This window comes from Phasianus colchicus, chromosome 3 (genome assembly GCF_987193195.1).
Source record: "Phasianus colchicus chromosome 3, bPhaCol1.hap1.1, whole genome shotgun sequence".
NCBI classification, from domain to species: domain Eukaryota; kingdom Metazoa; phylum Chordata; class Aves; order Galliformes; family Phasianidae; genus Phasianus; species Phasianus colchicus.
Window position 1 is genome coordinate 23,207,856 of NC_143438.1, and position 23,009 is coordinate 23,230,864.

Consider the following 23,009-nt stretch of genomic DNA (forward strand, 5'->3'; position numbering starts at 1 on the left):
GGAGACTGATTTTTTACATAGTCTAATTGTGATAGAACAGAAGGGAATGGCTTTAAACAGGAATTACTATTTGCACCCCTTCTTTTGTTTTAAAACAAGTTTGTACATCCCCATATCCAGAACAGCTGGGAAAGACCACTTCAAGTGTTCAGTAGTTAACAAAGACCGTATTTTCCTTCTCTGCTACAGAGGGGTGTAGGAAGTTGATAATTACACACAGAGGAGAGAACCTGAAGAAATGTATGTGGACATTTTGGATGACCAGCTCCAACAGAGCCTGCCAGAACATTACAAAGAGAGCTCTGCTATTGCATCCTCTTGCAGAACGTTTAGAACAGCAATTCCTACCAAAGACAATGCGTTTCAGTGCCACAATTATCCAGAATAAAATCACATGTTTTTCAATTCCAGTGGCTGGAGAAACAAGGGATCAAGGGTGTCCAACCTTTTGGCTTGCCTGTGCCACACAGAGTGAAGAGGAATTATCTTGGGCTGCATATAAAACATATAATACTATGTACATAACGAAATTTTATACATATTCATTTATTAACAAATAAAAAAAGAGCAACAAAAAAAGAAAAAAAACATCTAGTTGGATATTTGTGAATATGTGAATTGTCACCTCTGCAATCCATACTTGAGTGATGCATAATCAACTCATGGAAAATATTGCTAAAAATGACATAATAATGTTAAAAGTTTACAATCTTATATAGCCACATCACTGACTGCCCAGAGCCACATGCGGCCCATGGGCCATGGATTGAACAGGCCTGGTTTAGCGGCAGGCTTGGAGCGCTAGGTTAACATTTGGACTTGATGTACTTTGAGGCCTTTCCAACCCCAAAGCGATGACCAAACAACAGCCTATGACATCACTGGGTGATGGATTGTGACTGGATGGCCCTCACTGCTTATACCACGGTTCTGGCAGAGCCTGGCTCAGTCTGGCTTGTTCCTGGATCCTGCTGAGTGACTTTGCGAGGCTTGGAGGTCAAGCAAGGCTTTAGCTGTGCTGTGCTGGGCCGTGCCTGCGGCTGCTTGCAGCAGCTCCCAGAGTTCATCCCCACAGCACCTCTTATGTTTCCCTGGCCCTGCCCTGCACAGGCAGCTGGGGCCCAGGGAGACACACCCGGGGCAGCGGAGGTGAGTGGTGCAGGGACACATCCCTTGGGGGGCCATGTGGAGCACAGTGCTGTGTGGGTGGGGAGCAGGAGACGGCCCCCTTTGCAGGGCAGAAGAGCTTCCTACTGAGGGACTGGGGCATGAGTTTGGCACACTCAGAGACAGTGAGTGACTGTGACCTCCCTTCCTCTTGCAGTGCACAACACCACCGCTGCAGCACTGGTGAAGGAGAGCCGCTGTCATCCTCCACTCTCCTCACCCATAGCAGCAAGACGACCATGGCCACAACAGAGGCATGGACGTGTCCCATCTGCCGCGATGCACGACGAGACATCGCGTCTGTGATCCCATGCAGCCATCAGTTTTGTGTGGGCTGCATCCAGCGGTGGGCGAGGCTGAGAGACAGCTGCCCGCTCTGCAGGACGGCCATGAGGACCATGAAGGTCTCTGTGTGGGGAGGTGAGCATTATGTAGAGTGCGTCATCTCCCCGCCCGCAGTGCCGGTACCTGCTGACTTCCAGCCCAGCACCGCCACCCGCCCCAACGGCACTGTGGCACGTGCTCCATCCCCTCTGCCACAGCCATCCCAGCAGACGGCCTCAGAGTCAGAGGTGAGGGCGAGGCTGGGCGGCCTCCTGCCACAGGAGTGGGCGGCACTGTTCAGGGAGCGACGCAGCATCCTCAACCCCGTGCTGCCCTCCCTGCACCAGAAGCTCTCTGCCATCCATGGGATCCACTGGTGGCAGGTCCTGTCAGCAGAGAGCCTCTTCCTGTGCTGCCTGTGTTGGCTGGGGCCAGACAGGGCCGTCATGCTCCAGTGCACAGAGCCCAGCTTGGGACCCATGGCTGCACCGCTCACTGACTGGCTCGTGCAGACCATCATCAGTCGCTGTGGCCGGGAAGCCCGGAGGCTGCACGGCCTCGAGGATGAGGAGGACAGCCACGCAGCCACCTCCCCACAGAGGACCCTCACACCCAGCACCACGCCCTCCGGCAGCTCTGCGGGTCCGGATGTAGAGGAGCTCCCTGGCACGTCCAGTGAGCTCCTTCATGGGAGCACAGACGAGCTCCCCGCTGCACCCAGCTCTGGGGAGCAAGAGCAGCCCCAGGAAGAGTCAGGGCAGGAGGCAGCAGGGCCCAGTGCCCAGAGCGGCAGCCACAGCTGCTTCGCTCCTGGCCAGAGCAGGAAGCGCTGCTCTGTGAGGCCCCGGCGCCCCAAGAAGAGGAGGGCCGGCAGTGCCCAGGGTGCTCCACAGCCCTGCAAAAGGCTGCGCCCCTGGCGCCGCTAGCAGGGCTTCGGGAACTCTAGTTCTTCAACTTGGGTCAGCTATTGTTTTTTTTTCCCTTGGTTGTGTTAATTTCTCACTCATCAGTCCGTTTCAGATGAGAACTGATCCACTGACCCCCTCAGCAGCAAGATTCTAATGCTCTCTGACAATATCATGCCATACATTACATGCAAAGAATATCCCATTATATTTTCTAGCATCTACCAATCAGGTTTGCACAGGTACTGAAATCTTAGCAGGAAGCCAAATGCCTTTGCATTTGTTTTGTTCTGGAGGATGTTATGTCCTGTCTTGCCGTGAACATGCCTATGGATCTGGAGAAAGAAACAGCCATTCAACCACTGTCCTATTCATTAACTCATCAATTATCCCACTTGAGAAAGACGACAGCTTTACAGTAAGTGACATCTATAGTCACATGAAAGAAAACCTGGCTCTCTAACCCTACCCCTCATGAACACAGGCGGATATGTCACAGGCCTCTGTCCATTAGTAAGGCAATGCTGGCTACTTCCCTGACTGGAAATAATGTCTGGACAGCTTTTCTGCTTACTGTTTTTGCAGAATGGCTTTTGAGATAAACTGTGCTCCTCACATGTGCACAACCTGCACTCCCTATTCCTGTTTGAAAAGTACTGACAAATGGACTGACTTCAAAGCCTGGCGACTTCTTTTCTTCCTAAACTACTGACAATCAGTGATTGACAAGTTATTATTAAATAAAAAAAAAATTAGACATCCTTCTCTTGAACCTTTCTACTTTTCCCCTTGCAGGTATTGCATTGAGTGGTGTTCCCTTTGCTTTACAATGTTCTTGCACCAGAAAACACACCAGCTGCTCTCACCAAAGTTTTTGGTTTCCACTCTTTTCTATCATCCTTCATTGCTGTTTTGTTTCATGCAGGACCATCAATGAGAACTGTGCCCAAGTGGCATTTTCCATCCCAAACTAAACAGTTCAGCAATATATAAAGACACACATTGTCTCTTCAGAGCAAAATCCAATTTGAAGCACGGACTTTCTTCAGCTGGAAGCTGAAGCAAGCTTTAGTGCAACCCCCCACTTCGTTAAAAGATGTTAGCTTTCCTAAGTAATGGATTACAAATTGATGTCAGAAACAGTGCAAACTCATTAAGAAATGAGTAGAAGTTCCAAAATCTTGGAACCTCTCTCTGCTACTAGAAACACCTACAAGTGCATTATTTCTCTTTATACCATCTGGGTAACCTCTCCCGTTTAGTGTATTTTCAGTCAAGAAAGAAGGCAATTAGAGAACTGAAGATACAAACTCTTGAATAGAATGTGTTGTCATCTATTTTCCCAATGTGGAAAAAGCTGCCAGTGGCTCACCTGCTGCAGTACATCTTTCCTGAATGTTCTCTGTCTCAACATAAAATGTCTCTCTTAATTTTCTGTCTTGAAAGTAAATTGTGAGGCATAAAGGAACAGTTTCATCACTGACAGATTGCATCAGAAAAAATAATGTAAGAAAGTCATGTACATAATGCCGTGACAAGAAAAAAAAACAATCTGCATTGTTACTTGTCTTTCAGTGTCATTTCAAATTGAAAACTTGTTCAGTAACAGAAAAGTGCTAAATACACAAAATGAAAAACACTTTGGCTTCATCCCTTATAGGATGTGAACAGAGAATTCAAGTTTTTGTGGTTGAAAGCAATCTTTCCTCTGAGGCATTCTAGATTCATTATGAAGATGTGGGAAATCTGCTCCCCAGTTCAATATTAAATCAAAATATAATCCTTCAGTCTTTAACTGGCAACATCTGGAAGAAAACTCTGGTGATCAAAATTTACTAGCTAATAAAGACTGTAATGAATTCCCACAGTTAGAGAGTTACGCGTGTTTTATATAAAAACAATCAGGACACTACAAAGCACTCAGCACTTCGAGCAAAGACAAATATTATTTTGTAAAGCATGAAATAAAGATATATCATTGCAAATTAAAATGACTTTTATGACAGTAAAACAATGGTTCTTTTTTCTTAAATACAGAGCCGAATTAAAATATGACCAAACCTAACTTGAAAGTCCTTAAAGCAAGAGATCAGACAAATATGTCAAATATGTTTAATTTTTTTTTCAAAATAACTGATGGCAAAATAAAATATTTACATCACGTCATACTGTGTAAACATGTAACGTCACTGTACAAAGAAATATACATGCAAAATAAAGCAAAAATTTAACTAAAACAATAAAGGAAAATAATACACAAACATTATGATATGAGGTTGGTACGAATACACATCCAGTTTTGAAGTCAGTTGATTTCTTTTAAAAAGTTTCTGTACAACTTTACAAAAAACAAAAAAAGGAATAAATAGTATACAGTGGAAGCCGCAAAGCTCAAAACTAACCCAAGCTAGGTTATGGCTTAAGACCCATACATCTAACTATGGTGGCATGTCGGCTTGGTTTCTTTAAACGTGGCATCTCACACAAACATAGATGACAACACACCCATATGAACTCAGTGATGCACAGAAAACCATCTCTGCCTTTTTAAATAGTTTACGTCAATATTACTTCAACCTTAAAAACAGTTAATAAGACAATTACATTACGTGCCAGATTCTCATCATCTGACCACTACTTTTTGAATGTATTCTTCACCAAAGAGCACAAAATTCATTTGTTCATTTCACAGAAAGAAGTAAGCACAGTTCTGAAAATTCTAAAAAGTAGTAAGCATTGAGATTGATTTTGGGAAAGTCATACTTTGGCATTTTGAATATAATAATAAATTTTAAAAAGTGTCACCTTATTTCTTAACCAGTTTGAGATTTGGGATACGAATCTCTCTCTCTCTTTCTCTCTCTCTCTCTCTTTTAAACAACCCTTAAAACTGACTAGCTTTGACTAAATTCTATGCTAACCCTCATCTTAAACTAATAAAGATGGTGTGGTACAACACACCCTCCCCTGCCCACCCAGAACCCCCAGACACACAAACAAAACCATAAAGCTCGCCGTACTAAGTATGTGCTTTTTCTATATATTTATTACAGTTACAACAGAGGTCCTCATAAATAGTTGCATAAAATGTTAAAGCCACGACATTGCACATGATATGAAATAAAACAAAAATCCCAAATGAGTGCATTTACAGTATTTCATCCTGCTGTATACTGCTTGACAATCGGGTCGGCAAGCTGGGCACCAACCGGACGTCCGTTTCTAATGGGCCAGCGTTACCGACCCAAACTGAAGACCCGCACAGTGGTATACCACCATTTAGGAGGGAGGGGAAAAAGGATAAGGAGGGAAAAAAATTACAGACTGAAGGCAGGTAACAGTCTATATACAAGTAAGGCCTACATTTTATCAGAGCAAAACGATTCATTCTATTTGTATGCAAAAACTTTGAGGTTGGATGCACTTAAAAGCAGAGTCTGATCTCAGTGCACTGCTACGTGAGATACATACAGGCGAGGCAACTGGAAAGCTCTAGGACCAAGTGAAAACCAGATGTTAGAAATGGAAGCCTTATCAATGGGCAGCCATTTTGGCGAGTCTTCTCCAGGCATGATTTCATTTTTAACACCAGTGCTTTGAACATAGGCATTTCTTCCTTGAATAAATCTTGAAAACGGTAGTTAAGTTCACTTGCAAAATTCAACTCTTGTTTATTAAAAAAACTATTTTTTTTTTTTGCAGAAACCTGAATAAAATACTGTTACTGTATCACTCGCGACTGCTTTTTGCAGAGTACAGTGCTATCGTCCTCCACCCCAGTGAAGTCTGCATTGCCAGGCCCACGCGTGACCTCGCGTGGTCCCCATGGAATGCACTTGCACACGAACATTCGCTAGCAGCTGGTTGGCTCGGGGTTTGCTTTCCTCAAAATTCAAGTCAACAGCTGATTGGCAGGAGGAGTCTTATCTCCAGTCTGATTGATTGGCAGGAGGAGTCTATCTCCAGTCTGATTGGCAGGTGAAAGAGAATGAGAGAGAACTTCAAGCAAGATCAAACTCTTGGCAAGAGCCTGCTCTGTAAGAAGTTTTTAATGCTACGGATAGGTCGAACATCATTCTGGTGTTTTCGCCGCTCAATGAACGAAGTCAGTCTGGATATGTCAATGCTGTCAGCGCCTTTGCTATTCCCCAGCTGCAGCCATTGCTCCTGGAGGGTCAGTGCAGCTGAGGGACGCTTAGCTGGGTCATCCTGAAGCAGGAAACATACAAAATCTTTGGCCTTCTGGCTAACTCCTTTGAAGTAGTCATCTGGGAAACTAAAGTCTAAGCGGCAAATATTCAGGCAAGTTTCCTCTACGCTTTCATCCAGGAAAGGAGAGACGCCACTAAGAAGGACATATGTGAGCACTCCAATGCTCCAAACATCTGAAGTGAGGGAAACAGGATTTCCGAGAATAATTTCAGGAGCTGCAAACTCTGGGTTTCCAAGTAACTGGTGGATATAATATGTGGTATTGAGCTGGACTGCATCTCCAAAGTCAGCCAGTTTTATTGTTGGCTTAGAGGAACTCTGGTCCACCAAAATATTTTCAGGCTAGAAAACATAAAGGCAAAAGAAAAAAATGTATTTTTTCAAGTTGTTCTAGCACACATCTAGTGCTCCAAAAATTACAGTTTCCCAACCTGTGCTGCCTGCACAGGAACGTAATAAACAGCTACAGATGATCATTACTGCTGAAGGCTCCTGAGCAAGCTCCAACTGGCAAGCACTTCCATGCCAACCATAGTGTGCAATTAATGTGTTTTAGCTGCTGGCAGTATAATTTTTGCAAGAAGTATAGCTCTGGCACATAAGACTGCATATGCTCACAATAACAGCTTTGCAAAATTTCACAGAAACCTGTGTTTGGGAATTTAATCTTAATGAAAAGCAATTATAAATGGAGAGTGAATAAAACAACTACTCTATTTGCTTTATGACAGAGAGAACCAAAAGCCTTGGATTTGCACTTCTGCTGCAAGTTTCTCAGGGAAAAGAACAACCACCCCAAACCCAAACACTGGCAGCAATTATTTCCAGCACAAAGGACCACATATGACCACAAAGCTTCAAGGGCAATGCAGAGGGAATTCAAACCTTCTGTTCTGATGTGAACTGAAGCACTTAGGGATGGATCTCCCACCATATACCCCTTCATAAAGTCTCAAAGGGATTCACAGTTCTGTACTCTCAGCTGCCAGTTTTCTGTAAGGAGATTTTCATGCATGGAATGGCACACACTGTTGGCAATTCCACTGACTTCTCACCTTTAGGTCCAAATGTGCTATTCTGCAGTTGTGAAGATACTGCACAGCTTCCAGAATCTCTCCCAGGTAGAGTCTGATCTTCCCTTCAGTGAGGTTTCCCCATCGCACAACGTAGTCTAGAAGGCGACCTTGGTCAGCCCTATTTGGAATTACAAGGGTTAAATTTTAATAATAAATAAATAATAAAACTGAATACAAGAATTGATAAAACCCCACCGAACAATGTGTTGAAAGGTATATAAAAAAAAAAAATTAAAAAATCAAGCCAAGTGTTTCTTAACAACTATAACTGCATGAAGTAATCATCAGTATTTCCACTGTTTGGCTAGTGTTGCTTGATCAACTATTTTTCTGCCTACAAGTGGTTCTACATCATTTTCAGCTGACTTGCACCTAAAATAAGTAGAAATAATTTTGGAATGGGAGCAGAAGGTGAAAGCAAAGAAGAAAAGACAGTATGTTAGCCAGACAGAAAGATCAGATGTGTACTACCACAGACTAGGGCATTACTACAACCTTCAAAATTTAGAAGACACGGCATAAGATGGGAAGAGAAGAGCTGTTACCAAGCAACCAGATCACAGCATTCCTAATTCACTTCTGTAACTGTTTGATATAAAATCATGCCTGGAACTCCCGACTAAGACAGTCACCTACATATCAGTTTAGCAACTATTTCCTTCCAAGTTTAACCTGGCATTTTAGTAACAGCATTAGAGAATTAGATTATTTTGCTTAGATGTTGTCAAACCTCCCAGAAATCTTCAAGTTTCTCATTCATAAGGCACAGTAAATGCCATGGAAAGTCAGGTGTATAGATTGCATTTTACACACATTTCTAATACTAGTATGTAGTTGGTGGCGGTCTCAAAGGTATCAATAAGGCCAATGAGCTGGGGATGCTGGAGATTCTGCATGACTCCAAGTTCATGGGTAACCTGGTCTCGCTTCATCAACTTCTTATTCACAAACTTAGTGGCTACTGCTCGCTTGGTTCCCTTCTGGTCACATTTCTTAACGACAGAAAATCTGCCCCTGGAATACAATGTTGAAAAGAAAGAATTAACCAAAAGTTGCCATAAAGAAAAATGTACTTATATCTTGAGAGAGATTTTGAAATAGCAGTTTAATACCTAGTAAGATATCCCTGTAGTATAGTTTCTAGCTATAAAAAGAGTTTAAAATGCATGCATCTTCTACAAAATGTGTCTATAGAAATAAGTAGCTCTAGATACAGATCTGTTTTATTGCATTTGCTGAGACTCACACCAGAGTGCTATCAAACTTTCACAGGTCCATACATTAAGGCAGAAAAATATATATTCTTCATGAGCTGCTTCATATTTTGCTTGTGTTCAGACCTTATCTGGCTTTGAATTTCATTCTCCAAGTAAAAAGTTTTGGAGTACTTCACTGTGGAAGACTCTGTAGCCTTCCAAAACACCTGAAGAACACTCATCCTTTTAATCTATGATACCACATCAGTTTAAGTATATTCTGTTTATGCAGTGCCACCTAGTGCTGGTAATATTCTGACCTCCCCATTTCTATATAATCCAACATAATTCTTGACTTTTAGGCTCATATGGTACATATTTTACCAAAAAAATTTCATTTTTTAAATGAAGTTAATATTTTGACATCTTTGAATGTCAGCATACAGAACACACCTGCCAAGCTCAGCCACTTCACTGTAAAGGGAATCAAAGTTGTCTTTCCAGATTACCATGATTCCATCACTTCCAGGACCTACAGAGAATTTAAAGAGAGAAAGGGTAATACAGACACTTACTATAGTCAGATTTTCCTCAGAACTAAATTTTTTGTTGTTACTGAATTGAGTAACAGGTGTTTAAGTATAACCAGATTTGAAAAGAAAGCAGAGATGGGCCTACCTAAAACTCGTAGACTGGCAGAAGATGAAACCGAACCCATATCGTTTGCAGCTATACATGTATAGATACCATCGTCTTCTGCAGTGACGCCAATGATTTTCAGTGAAGCCTCTCCTAAGTCACTGGGAAATACAATGGCATCCATAAACTTTATATTCAATTTACAGACCTTGAACTATGGAAATTAGAGAAAGAGTGATCACGTTAATACTTCTTATTGTTCAGGCTCTATGCTCTCTCTTGACAAATGTTAATTCTGTCACTGCTATTTCAGAAACGTCTACCAGAATCTGAGAAATTTGTGTGTACGAAATATATTGGAATGTCCTTCAAACCCTTAAAGAATATCCTCACTGACACTCTGTCTCAGGATGTCCCAGGCTCCTTTGTGTTTGAAAAATAAAATTCTTCCTGTTTCTTCCTGCTCCCTTTATTTCTTGCAAATTATTAGAAGCCATACTGAGGCAACTATCCATCATTACTCTCTGTTTCCACCTCTGACTTCTAGCATATAGAAGCTGGCCTAGGAGTCTGACCAACGGATTTGTCTTGGGACCTTCAATATCATCAGTGACGGGCTTGAGAGCACCCTCAGCAAGTTTGCTTGAAACCAAGCTGAGTGATGTGGTTGACGTATTTGAAAGAAGGGATGCCATCTAGAGAGACCTTGACAAACTCAAAAGGTGGGCCCATGTGAATCCAATGAAGTTCAACATAGCAAAATGCAAGGTTTTGCACTTGGGCTGGCGTAATCCCAGATATGCATACAGACTGGGAGAAGAATTCCTTCAGAGTAGCCCTGCAGAGAAGGACCTGGGATTCCTGTTGGATGAAAATCTGAACATGAGCCATCAGTGTGCTGGGACAGTGAGGCGATTGTTTCTCCCTACCCTGCTTTTGTGAGGCCCTATCTGGAGTACTGCATCCAGGTCTGGGGCCCCCAATACGGGAAAGATATGGAGCTGCTGGAGAGCATACAGAGGAGAGCCACAGAGATGATCAGAGGGCTGATCATCTTTGGAGCAACTCTCCTATGAAGACATGCTGAGGGAGATGGGCTTGCTCAGCCTGGAGAAGAGAAGAGAAGGCTGCAAGGAGACCTCATTGCAGCCTTGCCAGTATTTAAGTGGGGATTATAAAAACAAGAGGGGAATCAACTTTTTACAAGGGCAGTGATAGGACAAGGGGGAATGGTTTTAAGCTCAAGGAGGGAAGGTTTAGGTTGGATGTCAGGGGGAAGTTCTTTACAGGGGGAGTGGTGAAGTGCTGGAACAGGCTGCCCAGAAAGGTTCTGGATGCTCTGTCCCTGAAGGAGTTCAAGACCAGGTTGGATGGGGCCCTGGGGAACCAACCAACTTGTCAAAACAAATAAGCCACTGAGGTCACTGACAATGATTTTGCCTCTTAAGACAAGGAAATGTACTACACAAATTACTGTACCTGTACGAAATGCTGTGATGACCGTCATTGCTCAGTGTGTTATGATCAGGACCTTTCCAAGTAACTGAAGCCTTGGGACGACCACAGACTTTACACCTAAGCACGATGGTCTCTCCTGTCTCACATGTTACCTCACTCAATGGTATTATAAACTCTGGGGGAACTGGAAAAAAAGAATATTAATAGCATTAAGTCAATTAAAATTCATGAATTTGCACTTCTACTCCTTTCACCTCTTTTCTATTAGACAATCTCACATAGTACTTAAAATTTCCAGTTTATCTATCCCTCTACCCTTGGACCATGTCTATGGCTACACCACTTGCTGGGGTCAAGGTCTGTCTGACCTTGCAAGGTTCCTGTAAAATTAATAATTTTTCCTCTCCAAGAACTTAAACATGATGCTACCATAATGCCAGATAACCCTGAAATCTACAGTGATGACCCAAACACTCTGGGTCAAGTAAACTAAGTAAAGCCAGCAGTGAAAATATGTAAGGATGTGCTCAGCTAGGCAATCTGTATAGCCAGCTGTGTTTGCAGAAGGGAAGACAAAACATCTCATTTACTGAGGTACTACACTGTTTTCCCCTTTTGCTTACAGGTTAAACTCAAGAAGCTGACTCTTATTCCAGTGTCACTGTCTTTTTCCTGATTGGTCTCTGACCTGGAGAGACTGAGTGTTTGCTAGGGAACAAAGCACAAAATGAAGTGATAGGTCTCCAGCTCCTGACCTCCTTATTTTGCAAATTCATCAGTGCTCAACTTCCATATGTCTCAGTGCAGATGCAGTAAAGAATGTAAATCTTTCTGAACAGATGCATTAGCGAGTGTAAATCTTGCTGAACAATGTCATATGATTCTTGTATTTTATGTTGTTTTGGATATATGAACATATAAAGAATAAGATGACATTTCATTAATCACCTCCAAAATGAGCTTGCATACATTTTCACTGAAAATACTCAGTCTCTGATGTAATCCATGTCAAGTAAATTTAAAGTAAACGATGTTTTAATCACATTACATTTACTGTGACTTTTAAAGATTAAAACAACTTACCATCATAAATGTAATTGGGGTTGAGAAGCTGGAAAGGAGAAATTAAACAATTAATGTCCTTGCAAATGTGTAATAAAAAAATTGTAGAAAATAAAGCACAGCGATGGGCAATGGTTATCTGTACCCACAAATGTCCAATAAACAGAAGAATGCCAGAGTTCCTGTACCACTCTACTTTTTCTGCAGTATCCATATGCAGTGTCACACCTGTAGATTCAGATACCTTATAATCTTGTGGTAATATTTATAAAGACCATCCATTAAAACCATTGTTGCTTCTAACTTCTTCATGTGAAGTTCTAACAGAAGCTAGAAATAAAAGCAAGTTTTAAAGTAATTCTAACATGAATCCTCTTGAAAACTACTACATCTTTATAACATTTACCTTTACAGAAACCTTGTTGGCAAGTCCTTCTCGGGATTTGCGGTAACCATTTTCTAGCTTGCCTTCCCTTTTGCCGTCTTTATCTTTTTTCTCAGATTTCTTCCTTAAACGGAGTGCTGTGTGCCAAGACGTTGACTTCCTGAATGTAGAACAGTATGATTTGAAAAATATTATTAATTTTTTTTAACTCTCAACAATGTGTTATAATCTTTAGATTGAAATGGCATTGGAAAAGTAGGTCTGAGCATTATTTCATTGTACTGAAGCACACTAAAATGAAACACATTAAGTATTCCATAAGAAATATTGATTTTGTTTAAAACTGTAAGCTTCTAAGATTGGTCTGTAGTTATTCTGTGAAATCTTTGCTGCAATTGCTGTAAACATTCAGTATGAAAATACAAATTGTCAATCAAACTGAACTACCAGCATAAAATCTATCTCAAATACAACCTATAAGGGCTTTATATAAACCTGTTAAGAATGAGGATATTAATTCTCCTATTTGAGAGCTGAGGGAGATCTTAGCACAATCAATGATGGTAGATAGACTTGCAAATCAAAGCTGAGATTGGTGATTGCTGAAATTGTACCTCATTTGGCACAAACATAATGACAGTTTGCTAAACAAAGACACCTAGCCCAGCAACTCATCCTATTGAATAAGCCAGTAACTACTGTTTCTCTTAAATAAGGCATTATTTAATGTTTTCCCAAAAGACTGTACTGCTACAGCTTTTAAAAAATACATGCTTCTTTCTTACCACCTTGCTTTTATTATTTTATTTTAAGATGCTTGCAAAGAGACCTGCTCAAACTACTTGATACTGATTTCTCAAAGATCACATCAAACTTTAGCTTGAAAGGTTTAAAGCCTTCACTGAATTGAAGTTTTTCTTCCTCACCCTCTTCTAAACAAACACAGGCACTCACTTGATGGTTCCATCTGGGTTGTCCATGATGACTGCACTGGTATGCCCCAAGACATAGCCGGGAATCCAGCCCTCAGCTGCGGGGCACTGATCAGTGGCGGCTCTGAACACCAAAAACATGTTCTGTTGGTTGCTGGCTAGAATCTGCACAACCTCTCCTTGGTAGACATTTATCTCATCCTCCTTCACTGCCGTGTAATCGTGTGTCACCAGCATGGTGGAGATATTGCTACTGCTGCTACTTTCACTCTGCAAGTGTCAACCAAAAAGGAGGCAAAAAAAAAAAAAAAAAAAAAAAAAGTTTAAAGTTCATGAGGAAGGCAGTCTATTCTAGGCCTGCTACTTTTCAACCATGACCTACATAATTCACATAGTTTAAGATGCAGTTAAACAGAAGAGCTAAGGTTTTTCTCTTTTAGAGATGCTTGCATATATTTATTTTGTGCAAAATAGTTTGGTCTTTAAATATCCTTATTAGAACTGCTGCAGAAACTTATTCCTTTTCCTTTTATTCAAGATTACTTCATTTTAACAAAAGATTTCAACTAGTCTTTCTTTTAAGCTCTGACACTGAAGCTAATCAGGTAGCAAAGCTACGGTACAACATGTATAAAAATTTCCCACCAGGTCTTGTAGATGCACTTTTAAAATCAGAACAGATCAAGACTTCATCTCATAAACACTGGAAACTCCAATAATGAGGAATACATATAATCTTTCCTAGTGCCATTTGTCAGACGTCAGACACCAGCCTTCTGCACGCAAAACATGACAAAGTCCCAAAGAACAAAACATGCTTTTCAACAGTGTCTGTCTTAAAAATTCAAGGCTACTCCCTAGTTTCAAACTTTATGATCACATTCATTCCTTTTAAGTGCACAGAAGGAGGTAAATTACTGAAATACTAAGCTATTTATCTCTTGGAGAAAAATAGGCTCATCGATCTCTAAGAATAAAGCTGGAAATCTCACTTTTGAATGATTATTTTGATAGCTGTGTGTTAGCTGCTTCTCACACACTTTCGACTGGTGTTCATTAATGCTGTCTGTTTCCTCACAGATCTCTTGAAAGAAGCTACTTATTGCTGACAATGTGCACATTAAAGACACACTATTTTTTAAATGAAAAAGCCTTCTCCTGGCCATGGAATCCACTGGAAATTAGTATGTTTTAAAGTAAATCTCTTTATGCCCATATATATGCATTTCTTACATGAGGTCTGACAAACAGGAGTGTAAAATCTATTATCACACTATGCAAGCTATTCCCTGAAAGAAAATTATTTCTTGAAACACATTATAAATGAAGTGGATGGCCCATTAATGATATGGCACAGGGTGTGAAGTGCGTGCACCTGTCCTTTGTCTCTGCGTTCTTACTTCAGACTGTCTTAGTTTCTATCAGTGAGGGCTCAATATTGCCTAGTGGTAGCTGAGTTGAAGAAAGAAAGTCGGACCCAGCTGTAGCTGAATGCTACTGTGGTTTATATTGCATAACCATGCGTTAGCACCACATACATGCAGGCAGTGAGTGGAAAGCTTGGTACTCAGGATTAAAACAGTGTCACCTTTTTTTCTCTGAACTGTCAAGTATTTGTCTCCTTGTGCTAAGGAGAACCACTGAGGGTCAGCTGACAGCACGGTGCACTGGGAGCCCCTTAAGCCTCATTCTCATCCTATCTGTTAATGGCCTTGAACAAGTAACTCCATCTCTTGGCACCTGTGATTCTTTAGAAGTTGGCTGAATAACGTACTGAGAAACCAAGAAGTTTGGAATAAAATTCTTATTACTCATTCCTAGCATGTTCAGCACATTCACGTTTGGGTTTGCAGTTTCTGTATCATTTCCCCTGCTAGGATTATGAAACAAATGCTACCTGAGAGCTAAGTCTCATCCTGAATTGTACTTCTACTAGAGGATATTCATATTTAATTCCAGATGCTACACTTCCAGAGGGAAGAAACCAGTCTGCCTGTTTTAGAGAACTGTCAACATGGCCTCTGTAATACAAAAGACCCTTCCACACTTCTGGCAAATGAAGAGCAGCAGAACATAAAAAACCCAGAAGTGCTATTTTTAGTTGCTGCTTAAATTAATATTCATAAATTCTCCTAGCTAAATTAAAAACAACTCCATTCAGAGAAAGTTACTTTTATTAATTCCTTCTGTTAGACTTAGAAGGGAGTGGAAGGGAATACTGAATTACCAAGCCCAAGTCCAAATTTTGTCCTGTACTCTACTCCTGAAAATACAATTTTTTAGCATGCAGACTTATTTAAGTGCAGGATTGGCCTTCATGCAATGTGACATCTCTTTTTAATAGTTATGTCTTGAAGGGCTATTTTAAAGTCTGAAAGTTTCTTATTTTCAGGAAGGACAGATAAATCTGTTAAATAAATATCTGATAACTACAGAGTGACAAACTTCCTAACTTGTTCATGTGTTTATATCAGAATTTATTCTCATCACAGAAAGGTGGCTTTTCCTTTGCCTTGCAAAGAAGCAATTATTCTTGCACAGAAAATATTTTTCTACTGCAAGTTGTGGCCCTCACTGACCTCAATTACTGAATTACTGAAGTTAGGCAATCACACTATAAAAAATTGCTTCCATATTTCTGAAAAGATTAGCGATTACAACATAACTGTTTTTCCTTCTAATGGGTAACCTTTCTGTATCTAAGTAACCCTATGAAGTAACCTTAACCATACGCGCATGTAAATATACACACTCAAATAAGTATATCAAAATAAACCTTCATGACCCATCTTCTCTAGCCTGCTGAATACAATGTGAAATCCTGCTAAAATATGGTCTACAAGTGGAGTTATAAATGAATAATTATGACCCAGCTAAAAGAAATGGAGTAGTGAAGCAGAAGGCATGCATTCAGACATTGTTTCGCAGTGACAAAAAACAAAGGCATTTTTGGGAATAGTATCAAAATTCATATGTTCTAAAAAACTTAATGCCATCTTTTTTCTCTTTTTAAAAATGTAATGACATCAAGGCTATGCAAGTTGCAATAACTGTGAAACATGTTGATACCACAGCTAATATATTACCATCATACTTTGCTAGACTGAAGATAAACACAAGACTGAGCTATATCAAATGAAAAGATGAAATATCAGGATCAAAATATGATACATGCAAAGCATAATTTTTTCTTCTGAAGCTATTATAAAGGTAAGTGTAAGAACTAAGAAGAAAGCTCTCTGTGTTAAAACAGTTCTCTAAAGAAACGCATGCATTTAAAAAAAAGAATGCCAAGTTAGGCGATTTGCGAAATTGCTACTGCATACAATTTGTGAGAGTGGAAAAACAAACATTGAACACAATACTTAGTGAGAAAAGAATCAAACGTGACTTTTAACAAAAGGCACCATAGCCTGCCCTACCATGTCCACGGCAAGTGCCTGGACACTTTTGCTTATATTTGTACATGCCCTGTGATTGCTGAGTCTCATTTCCTGGTAGACATTACTATGAAGTCTGCGGATTCTGTTGATACCCCCCAGCTTTCTGCACAAACACACCAAGTACATACTAAAAGGTTGAATGTCCAGATGCACTAAAACAGTTCTTCTTACAAAGCAGAAAAGTGGAGCCGCTATTTGTTTTGATTGTAGCAGAAGAACAGTTGATTACTTTAGCTAGGCTTTGTTTGCCTGTTTTGAGTGGACCGTAGGAATCTTCCTTGACTGGACAAAAGATTTAAAAAGAGAATACTGTATATCAACTAACGCTGAAAGGAGGAGTGTGGGGGGGGAATAAACACAAAATAAAATCAAGCAGCCCAGGGACTGTTTGGTAGACTTCTCAACGAAGTTAAAACTCAATGGACGGCTGGTGGTGGATTTGTGCGTGACAGGGAAAAAAGCCCCAAGACAATCTGCCAAAATCTCAAAAGTCAGATGTAAATGCTGGCTGCAATGCATACCCCAAGGTGCTCTGGTTGCCACGCTTCAGCAAGTTAATTATGTGCCTTCAAATTAGAGAAGAAAAAGCAAGGACAGCAAGTTAGTAAGGTTCAGCCTAGTGATCTATGTTTTCAGCAGAGGCAGAAACTGTATCTAATGTTAGCAGCCGTTTGTGTGTCTGTATACATATCACCATCTACGTTTTTATGTATACACACACAAAGAAGTAGATACTTTTATTTTTTAATGTGCAGAAGACACCGGAGCAGTTGATTATTTCAGAGCAGTAGAGCGCTGGAGAGCCAGAAGTTAGTACGGAGAGTGATGGCAACGCACAGGAAAGGAGCATGGGAAGGTTTTAGAAGAGCTCGCAGGACAGAGGTGCTCCGCTCTTACCCCATTACTCTGGGTGGAGTGAACTGACTGCTCGCTGGTCGAGGAGCATGTGCTCATGCGGTCTGTGTCCTTGCTGTGTGAAGAGTGGCGGTGGACCTGCCGCTGGAGGGAGTCATTGTCCCCAGGGAAAGTGAAGGAGCCAGGGCGGCTGGCAGGGGATGCTGGGATGGAGCTCCAAAAGGAGCCCTTCTGCAGGGGGCTGCTGGGTGGAAAGGTTTCTTTGCCAAAAGGAGAAGGGAAAGTCGTGGAGAGAGGAGAGTTCATTGGTGAGATTGCTCCTGGCCTTGGCTTCCCCAGCGTCAGTGATCCTATGCTGTTTCTTGAGCGACTTTCCTCTGAGCTTCCACGTGAGTCTTTCTGGGCTCCGTCAGCTGAGCCAGAAATGTTTCCCGCTGTCTTCCTGGGACTCTCAATAACTTTCATCTTGGGAATCTGCTCAGCTTCTCTCTGAGGACCATCCGGTTCTGCACTGGGAGGGTGCCTGTCTGGCTGGCTCAGGCCAGTTTCTAAGGAGGTGTTGTAGTGTGGCAGGGAGAGATTGTGAATGGACATACCTGACATCTTGTCTGCCTCTGCTTGGGCCGAGGCTGCAGAGGAGACCAGGACTGGGGAATGGTGTCTGACAGGCTGGGGGATCCGGGATGGCCGGCTACGGCTGGAGCTGGGCATTCCACTACAGCTGCTGGGGCCGCTGCTGTTACCACTGCTGCTGCCGCTGCCACCTCCACCACTGCTGTGGTTCCTCTGGTACTCGATTGGAGACGTCAAGGCTGCAGTGGGGAAGGGAATGGAGGTGATCAGGGAAAGGAGATCAGGAAAGGAAGCAGAAATAGTTTAAACAGACATGTTTTGTGACAAAAGGAGAATATGTGTCTCAAATAAGAAATTCCCTTATCAGTGCCAGTCATGCTAGAGACCTCAGGTCACTTTTATATATTACACCTTCATGACTTGTTATATATCACCTGCTTTCTGTTAAAGACAGAAAAGTTAAATTCAGGCAGAAATGTCTTCCTCCAGATTGCACTGTTGGTCAGTAGTCAAGATAGGCAAAAAGAGATGCGACTCCAAATTCTCAGTGTACTGTTCTGTCCATTATAACTCTAGATCAGGGCAACAAGGTATGGATACAGAAATATAACAAGAACCTTCCAGTATCACAGAGGATATCATCATGGTCTCCTGCAGAACCTGAATGCTGTTGCCACAGTAAAGTGGGACAACAATGGCCAACAAAATAACAAATGGAAAAGAGATTCTGAACAGATACTTAAAACTGCACTGGTATTTAGCCTTTAAAGGCTTGCATTTGTTCAAAAGGGAACACAGACTCTTCGCATCAATGGATGGTGTCTCTCTTAATTCAATTCTTGGTGAAATCAAATTCACTCTTATAAGAATCTATCGCTCTTATCAGAAATGCTAGCATCTGTTCTGAAGCAAAAATGCAGCACAAATCACAGCTGTTCTGTATTGGTGCAGGAAAAAGGAAACTTGCAGAGCATTTCAAAGCCAAGAAACAATCAATGAGAGAGAATTCATCAATTATAAACTTTTGATGAGAGCTGATCATTTACCATTTAAAAAGTTGCGCTGGTTTTCCAAAATTTGGTTAATTTCATGGATCCACAGCTGGCGGACTCCTGGACTGGCAGAATGCAAAACAAAGGTCTCCGTGGCATCACCCGTTCTTGATGTTAGTGCAAATTTACATGGATCACTGTCCACATTTTCCTCCAGGGAAAGGCAACTCACCTTCACACAAAAGGAGAAACACACTGCTTTATGTATTTTCTGAGAAACACACTGCTCAAATCTTTTACATGGTAGCTCAGAGTCAAATCTCCAAACGTGATTAAGATAAACACGTTATTAAGATAACATCCATTTACTCAGTAAAATAATACTATGTCAAATTACAGTAAACTAAGGATTAACATAGGTTATTTTTGGTACAACCAAAACATCAACAATGAACAGTCTCGTTCTACAGCAGTCTTTGCTCTAGAGAGTGCAGTAACTGCTCACTGACAGATGTACTGCACTAATTCTCTATAAGTATAACTTAATGCTCTCCATCAATCCTCACTCTACCCTTGAGTTATTTAAAATGCTGAGTCCACTTTAGAGCTCTACCAATGGCCCATACCAAAGCCTTCTTCTGCAGAAACAGTAATGTTGTGAAACAGGCTGCCCCGCCAGCACAGAACACGATATGCAGCTGGTATGCAGAGCAGCAAGGCAAATAAGAGGAAGCAGGATCCACCCAAAATGCTTCATGAGGAATGCTGGCGAGCACCGCTAGCAACAGCTTTTGTCTCTAAGAATAGTTGAAGCAAGAATGAATGCCTTTTTTTGGGGGGGCTGGGGGGGAAGGGAAAGGATTTTCTTGTAGGGAGAGCTGACACAACCAAGAAGGTGGAACTACTACGTGCAAAAGTTACCTACCCATTTGGACTGACTGCAGCTGAAATGGATCAGAAGAGATACTTACCGAGTTTTCCTTATTTGCAATGATTTCATTTTGCAGTGCACACACAACACAAAGTAGAAGACTGAACTGTGGATGTCTGTCCAGTTTTGAACAAGAGCAATTGCTTTGAGATGCTTCACATGGGAAGCATCAAAGAGCTGGAATCTCAAGATTTCCATTTATCATCAGAGTTAGCACAAATCCAGTAGGAAGTAATTTCAGGAGATGACTGACACCTTCCTGTGCTTTAAGACTTCGCACCTAGATGACACTGGGATTCCACTCTGAATAAGAAACTGTTACCTTTGTGTCCCCCTGCACAAATGCTGCTACCACTCACACACAACAGTTACCTTGATACTGTTTTTAAACAAGAATCCGGGCATGGAGAAACCTTTCTTTTTATCTAGCGGCTCACTGAAAATGACAATCTGCTCAAACAGGAAGACTCGTCTCTCCTTGCAGCGTGGCAGAAGACCTGCGTCCTGGTCTGTAACCAAGAATGTGTCCTGGAGTAGCAGCTTACCCTGGGCTACAATTTTACCCTAAAAACAGAAGCAAGTGGAAACATTTAGCACAACTCTTCATTTTTTCTCCAATCAATCTTAGCAGTTGCCCATGCCAAAATTGCTTTGAATATCTCCCAGTCTCTTAGAGCATTCATTAATACACAAGAAATTCCTATGTCTTTTCTCCGAAAACAATGAAAATACACACCCACCCTGTCTTTTATTTTCATTTTGCAGTTGAAGGCTCATTAACAGTACTGGTTAACACTTAAGGGCAACAAGGCTTGTGAAGGGCTTGGAGAATATGCCCTAAGAGGAGCAACTGAAGCTGGGGCTGTTTAGTCTGGGGAAGAGGAAGCTGAGGGGAGACCTTATTGCTCTCTTCAAATAGGTGATTGCAGCGAGAGCAGGGCTGGTCTCTTCTCACTGGTGACAGGATGAGGGGAAATGGCCTCAAGTTGCACCAGGGTAAGTTTAGGTTGGATATCAGGAAACACTTCCTTACCAAAAGGGTTGTTAAGCACTGGAATAGGCTCCCCAAGGAGGTGGTTGAGTCACCATCCCTGAATGTGTTTAAAAACTGTTTGGATGTGGTGCTCAGGGACTTGATTTAGCAGAGGGTTGTTAGAGTTAGGGTAGTATGGTTAGGCTCTGGTTGGACTTGATGATCTTTAAGGTCTTTTCCAACCTGAGCAATTCTATGATTAAACGATTCTATGATTGAAACTACAAGACTTTCAACTCTCTGTTCTCAAAAAGCTTCTTCTCTACCACCTCTCATTTATTCTTCTAATGTTTTCTGGAGTGCTGAAAAGGGAAAGAATTAAGTTCATACCTATATTACAAAGCAGAAAGGACTTCACAGGAAGAGTATGTGACAATGATCGGGCTAATGCATATTGCATCAACAGTCAATTTTCATCTTTTCCAGCCTAGCTTAGTGACTATCCGCCTTCTCCCCATCAATGCTCTCCACAATGTTAGTGTTTAATTTCTAGAGCACCTGACAAAAACTCAGTGAAAAATGCCAACCAACTTACATCAAATCCTTGCAGACGGCCAACATTCATCATGTCATTACACCGTTTTGGTACTATACACATGACCTCTACAGCTCTCTGTTCAAGACAGATAAAAAGACGGAGCTTAATTTTCCAAATATATGTTAAGAGGATAAAATTTTGTTTCATTTGCTATAGTTACTTTAGAACAGAAAGTAATGTGAAAAGTAAACACTTATTATAAGCACGTCCTCAAGAAGATCAGAAAAGGAAAATAACGTCAAAACAAGTTCAGAATAAAGAGCATTGAAATCACTGAGAGAAAACATTTCAAGTACCTCTAGTTCTGTTGTATCAAGGTTAGCTTTTTTAGAATATTTGAGGAAATCCTGAAAAAGGAAAAAACAATAATATAAGTTTTGTGCTTATTAAATCACACAGAGAAATCTCCGAAGATCTTTATTTGCTATATTCTCTGTCAAAGACCGAGAGACTGCAGAACATGCATACAATTTTTTTTTCTTTTTAAAGCTTCTTCCTGTGGTGCTTTCCTCTACATACTTTTAAAGATTTATTAGTTCTTCTGTTTCAGATTATACAAGACATATATTAAGACAACAGTTCCAGGGTTGCTTTTCAGTAAACATTTAAGTGTAATTGCACGTATAGACAAAGAAGTTGGGATTAATCTTATCTAGAGATGAAGACAGCTGGGATATCCCCCTCCCCTTTGTATGACATGAGTGCTAATTCTAATTCTAAACATTTTCCACATCACTGACTTGAGTTCAGTTGAACTTTAACTGTTTAAACAAAAAAACCAACACAACATTCAATTGTCCAATCTATCTACTTCAATTTTTAAAGCTACCCAAATATGGTCAGAAAATAATCACATGATACGCTTACAGATCTGGGTTCTGTTATGTAAGAGAGAAGAAGAGCATAAGCAATTATTTAAAAAGGGAATACATAATTTACCATGTATTACATTATTCAACTCAGAGCTGCTTTACCTTTAGTAATAGCTGGTATTTCATAATTCTCTGCACAGGTTTTATTAACAAGTCCGTGAGCTGAAGTCTGTGGCCCAGGCGTTGCTTTAGATCCTGAGGGTTATAAAACAAAGATTTTTTTTGCTTCAGATATTGCTTAGTTCAGTTAGAAACATAGCAGCATACATTACTATTAATGGCTATCAGAGTAGAAACTGGCAAAGACAGTGCAGAATTTGATCTTCAATTAGCAAAAGATGGAGTCCTTTCCCTGTATCAGTTTTGCTTTAGAACTATTCTCTCCTCCTAGCATCTTCTGTCTTTTTGGAAAAGAA

General features: G+C 41.0%; 2 protein-coding genes across 4 annotated transcripts in view; one reads left to right on the plus strand and one right to left on the minus strand.

The window, feature by feature from the left end:
- Nucleotides 1–929: 929 nt before the first annotated feature.
- LOC116226361 (uncharacterized) lies at nucleotides 930–4,401 on the plus strand. The gene is made up of 2 exons (XM_031589223.2): nucleotides 930–1,149; nucleotides 1,325–4,401. Exon 2 carries the CDS (start codon nucleotides 1,407–1,409, stop codon nucleotides 2,415–2,417), a length of 1,011 nt encoding a protein of 336 aa, XP_031445083.1. The 5' UTR covers nucleotides 930–1,149; nucleotides 1,325–1,406; the 3' UTR covers nucleotides 2,418–4,401.
- Nucleotides 4,402–4,494: 93 nt separating this feature from the next.
- The window catches only part of TRIO (trio Rho guanine nucleotide exchange factor), a 229,164-nt gene continuing 210,649 nt past the window's right edge, over nucleotides 4,495–23,009 (minus strand). For all 3 annotated transcript variants that reach the window (XM_031589221.2, XM_090137087.1, XM_090137088.1), the window contains 15 exons: nucleotides 22,696–22,788; nucleotides 22,018–22,068; nucleotides 21,719–21,796; nucleotides 20,523–20,714; nucleotides 19,274–19,451; nucleotides 17,697–18,466; nucleotides 13,379–13,626; nucleotides 12,446–12,584; nucleotides 12,061–12,088; nucleotides 10,999–11,161; nucleotides 9,559–9,680; nucleotides 9,334–9,412; nucleotides 8,498–8,698; nucleotides 7,664–7,802; nucleotides 4,495–6,950 (listed from right to left, as the gene is read on the minus strand). In XM_031589221.2, coding sequence (XP_031445081.2) covers nucleotides 6,408–6,950; nucleotides 7,664–7,802; nucleotides 8,498–8,698; nucleotides 9,334–9,412; nucleotides 9,559–9,680; nucleotides 10,999–11,161; nucleotides 12,061–12,088; nucleotides 12,446–12,584; nucleotides 13,379–13,626; nucleotides 17,697–18,466; nucleotides 19,274–19,451; nucleotides 20,523–20,714; nucleotides 21,719–21,796; nucleotides 22,018–22,068; nucleotides 22,696–22,788 — 3,024 coding nt within the window. In that variant the 3' untranslated portion in view covers nucleotides 4,495–6,407. The remainder of the gene's footprint in view (nucleotides 6,951–7,663; nucleotides 7,803–8,497; nucleotides 8,699–9,333; nucleotides 9,413–9,558; nucleotides 9,681–10,998; nucleotides 11,162–12,060; nucleotides 12,089–12,445; nucleotides 12,585–13,378; nucleotides 13,627–17,696; nucleotides 18,467–19,273; nucleotides 19,452–20,522; nucleotides 20,715–21,718; nucleotides 21,797–22,017; nucleotides 22,069–22,695; nucleotides 22,789–23,009) is intronic.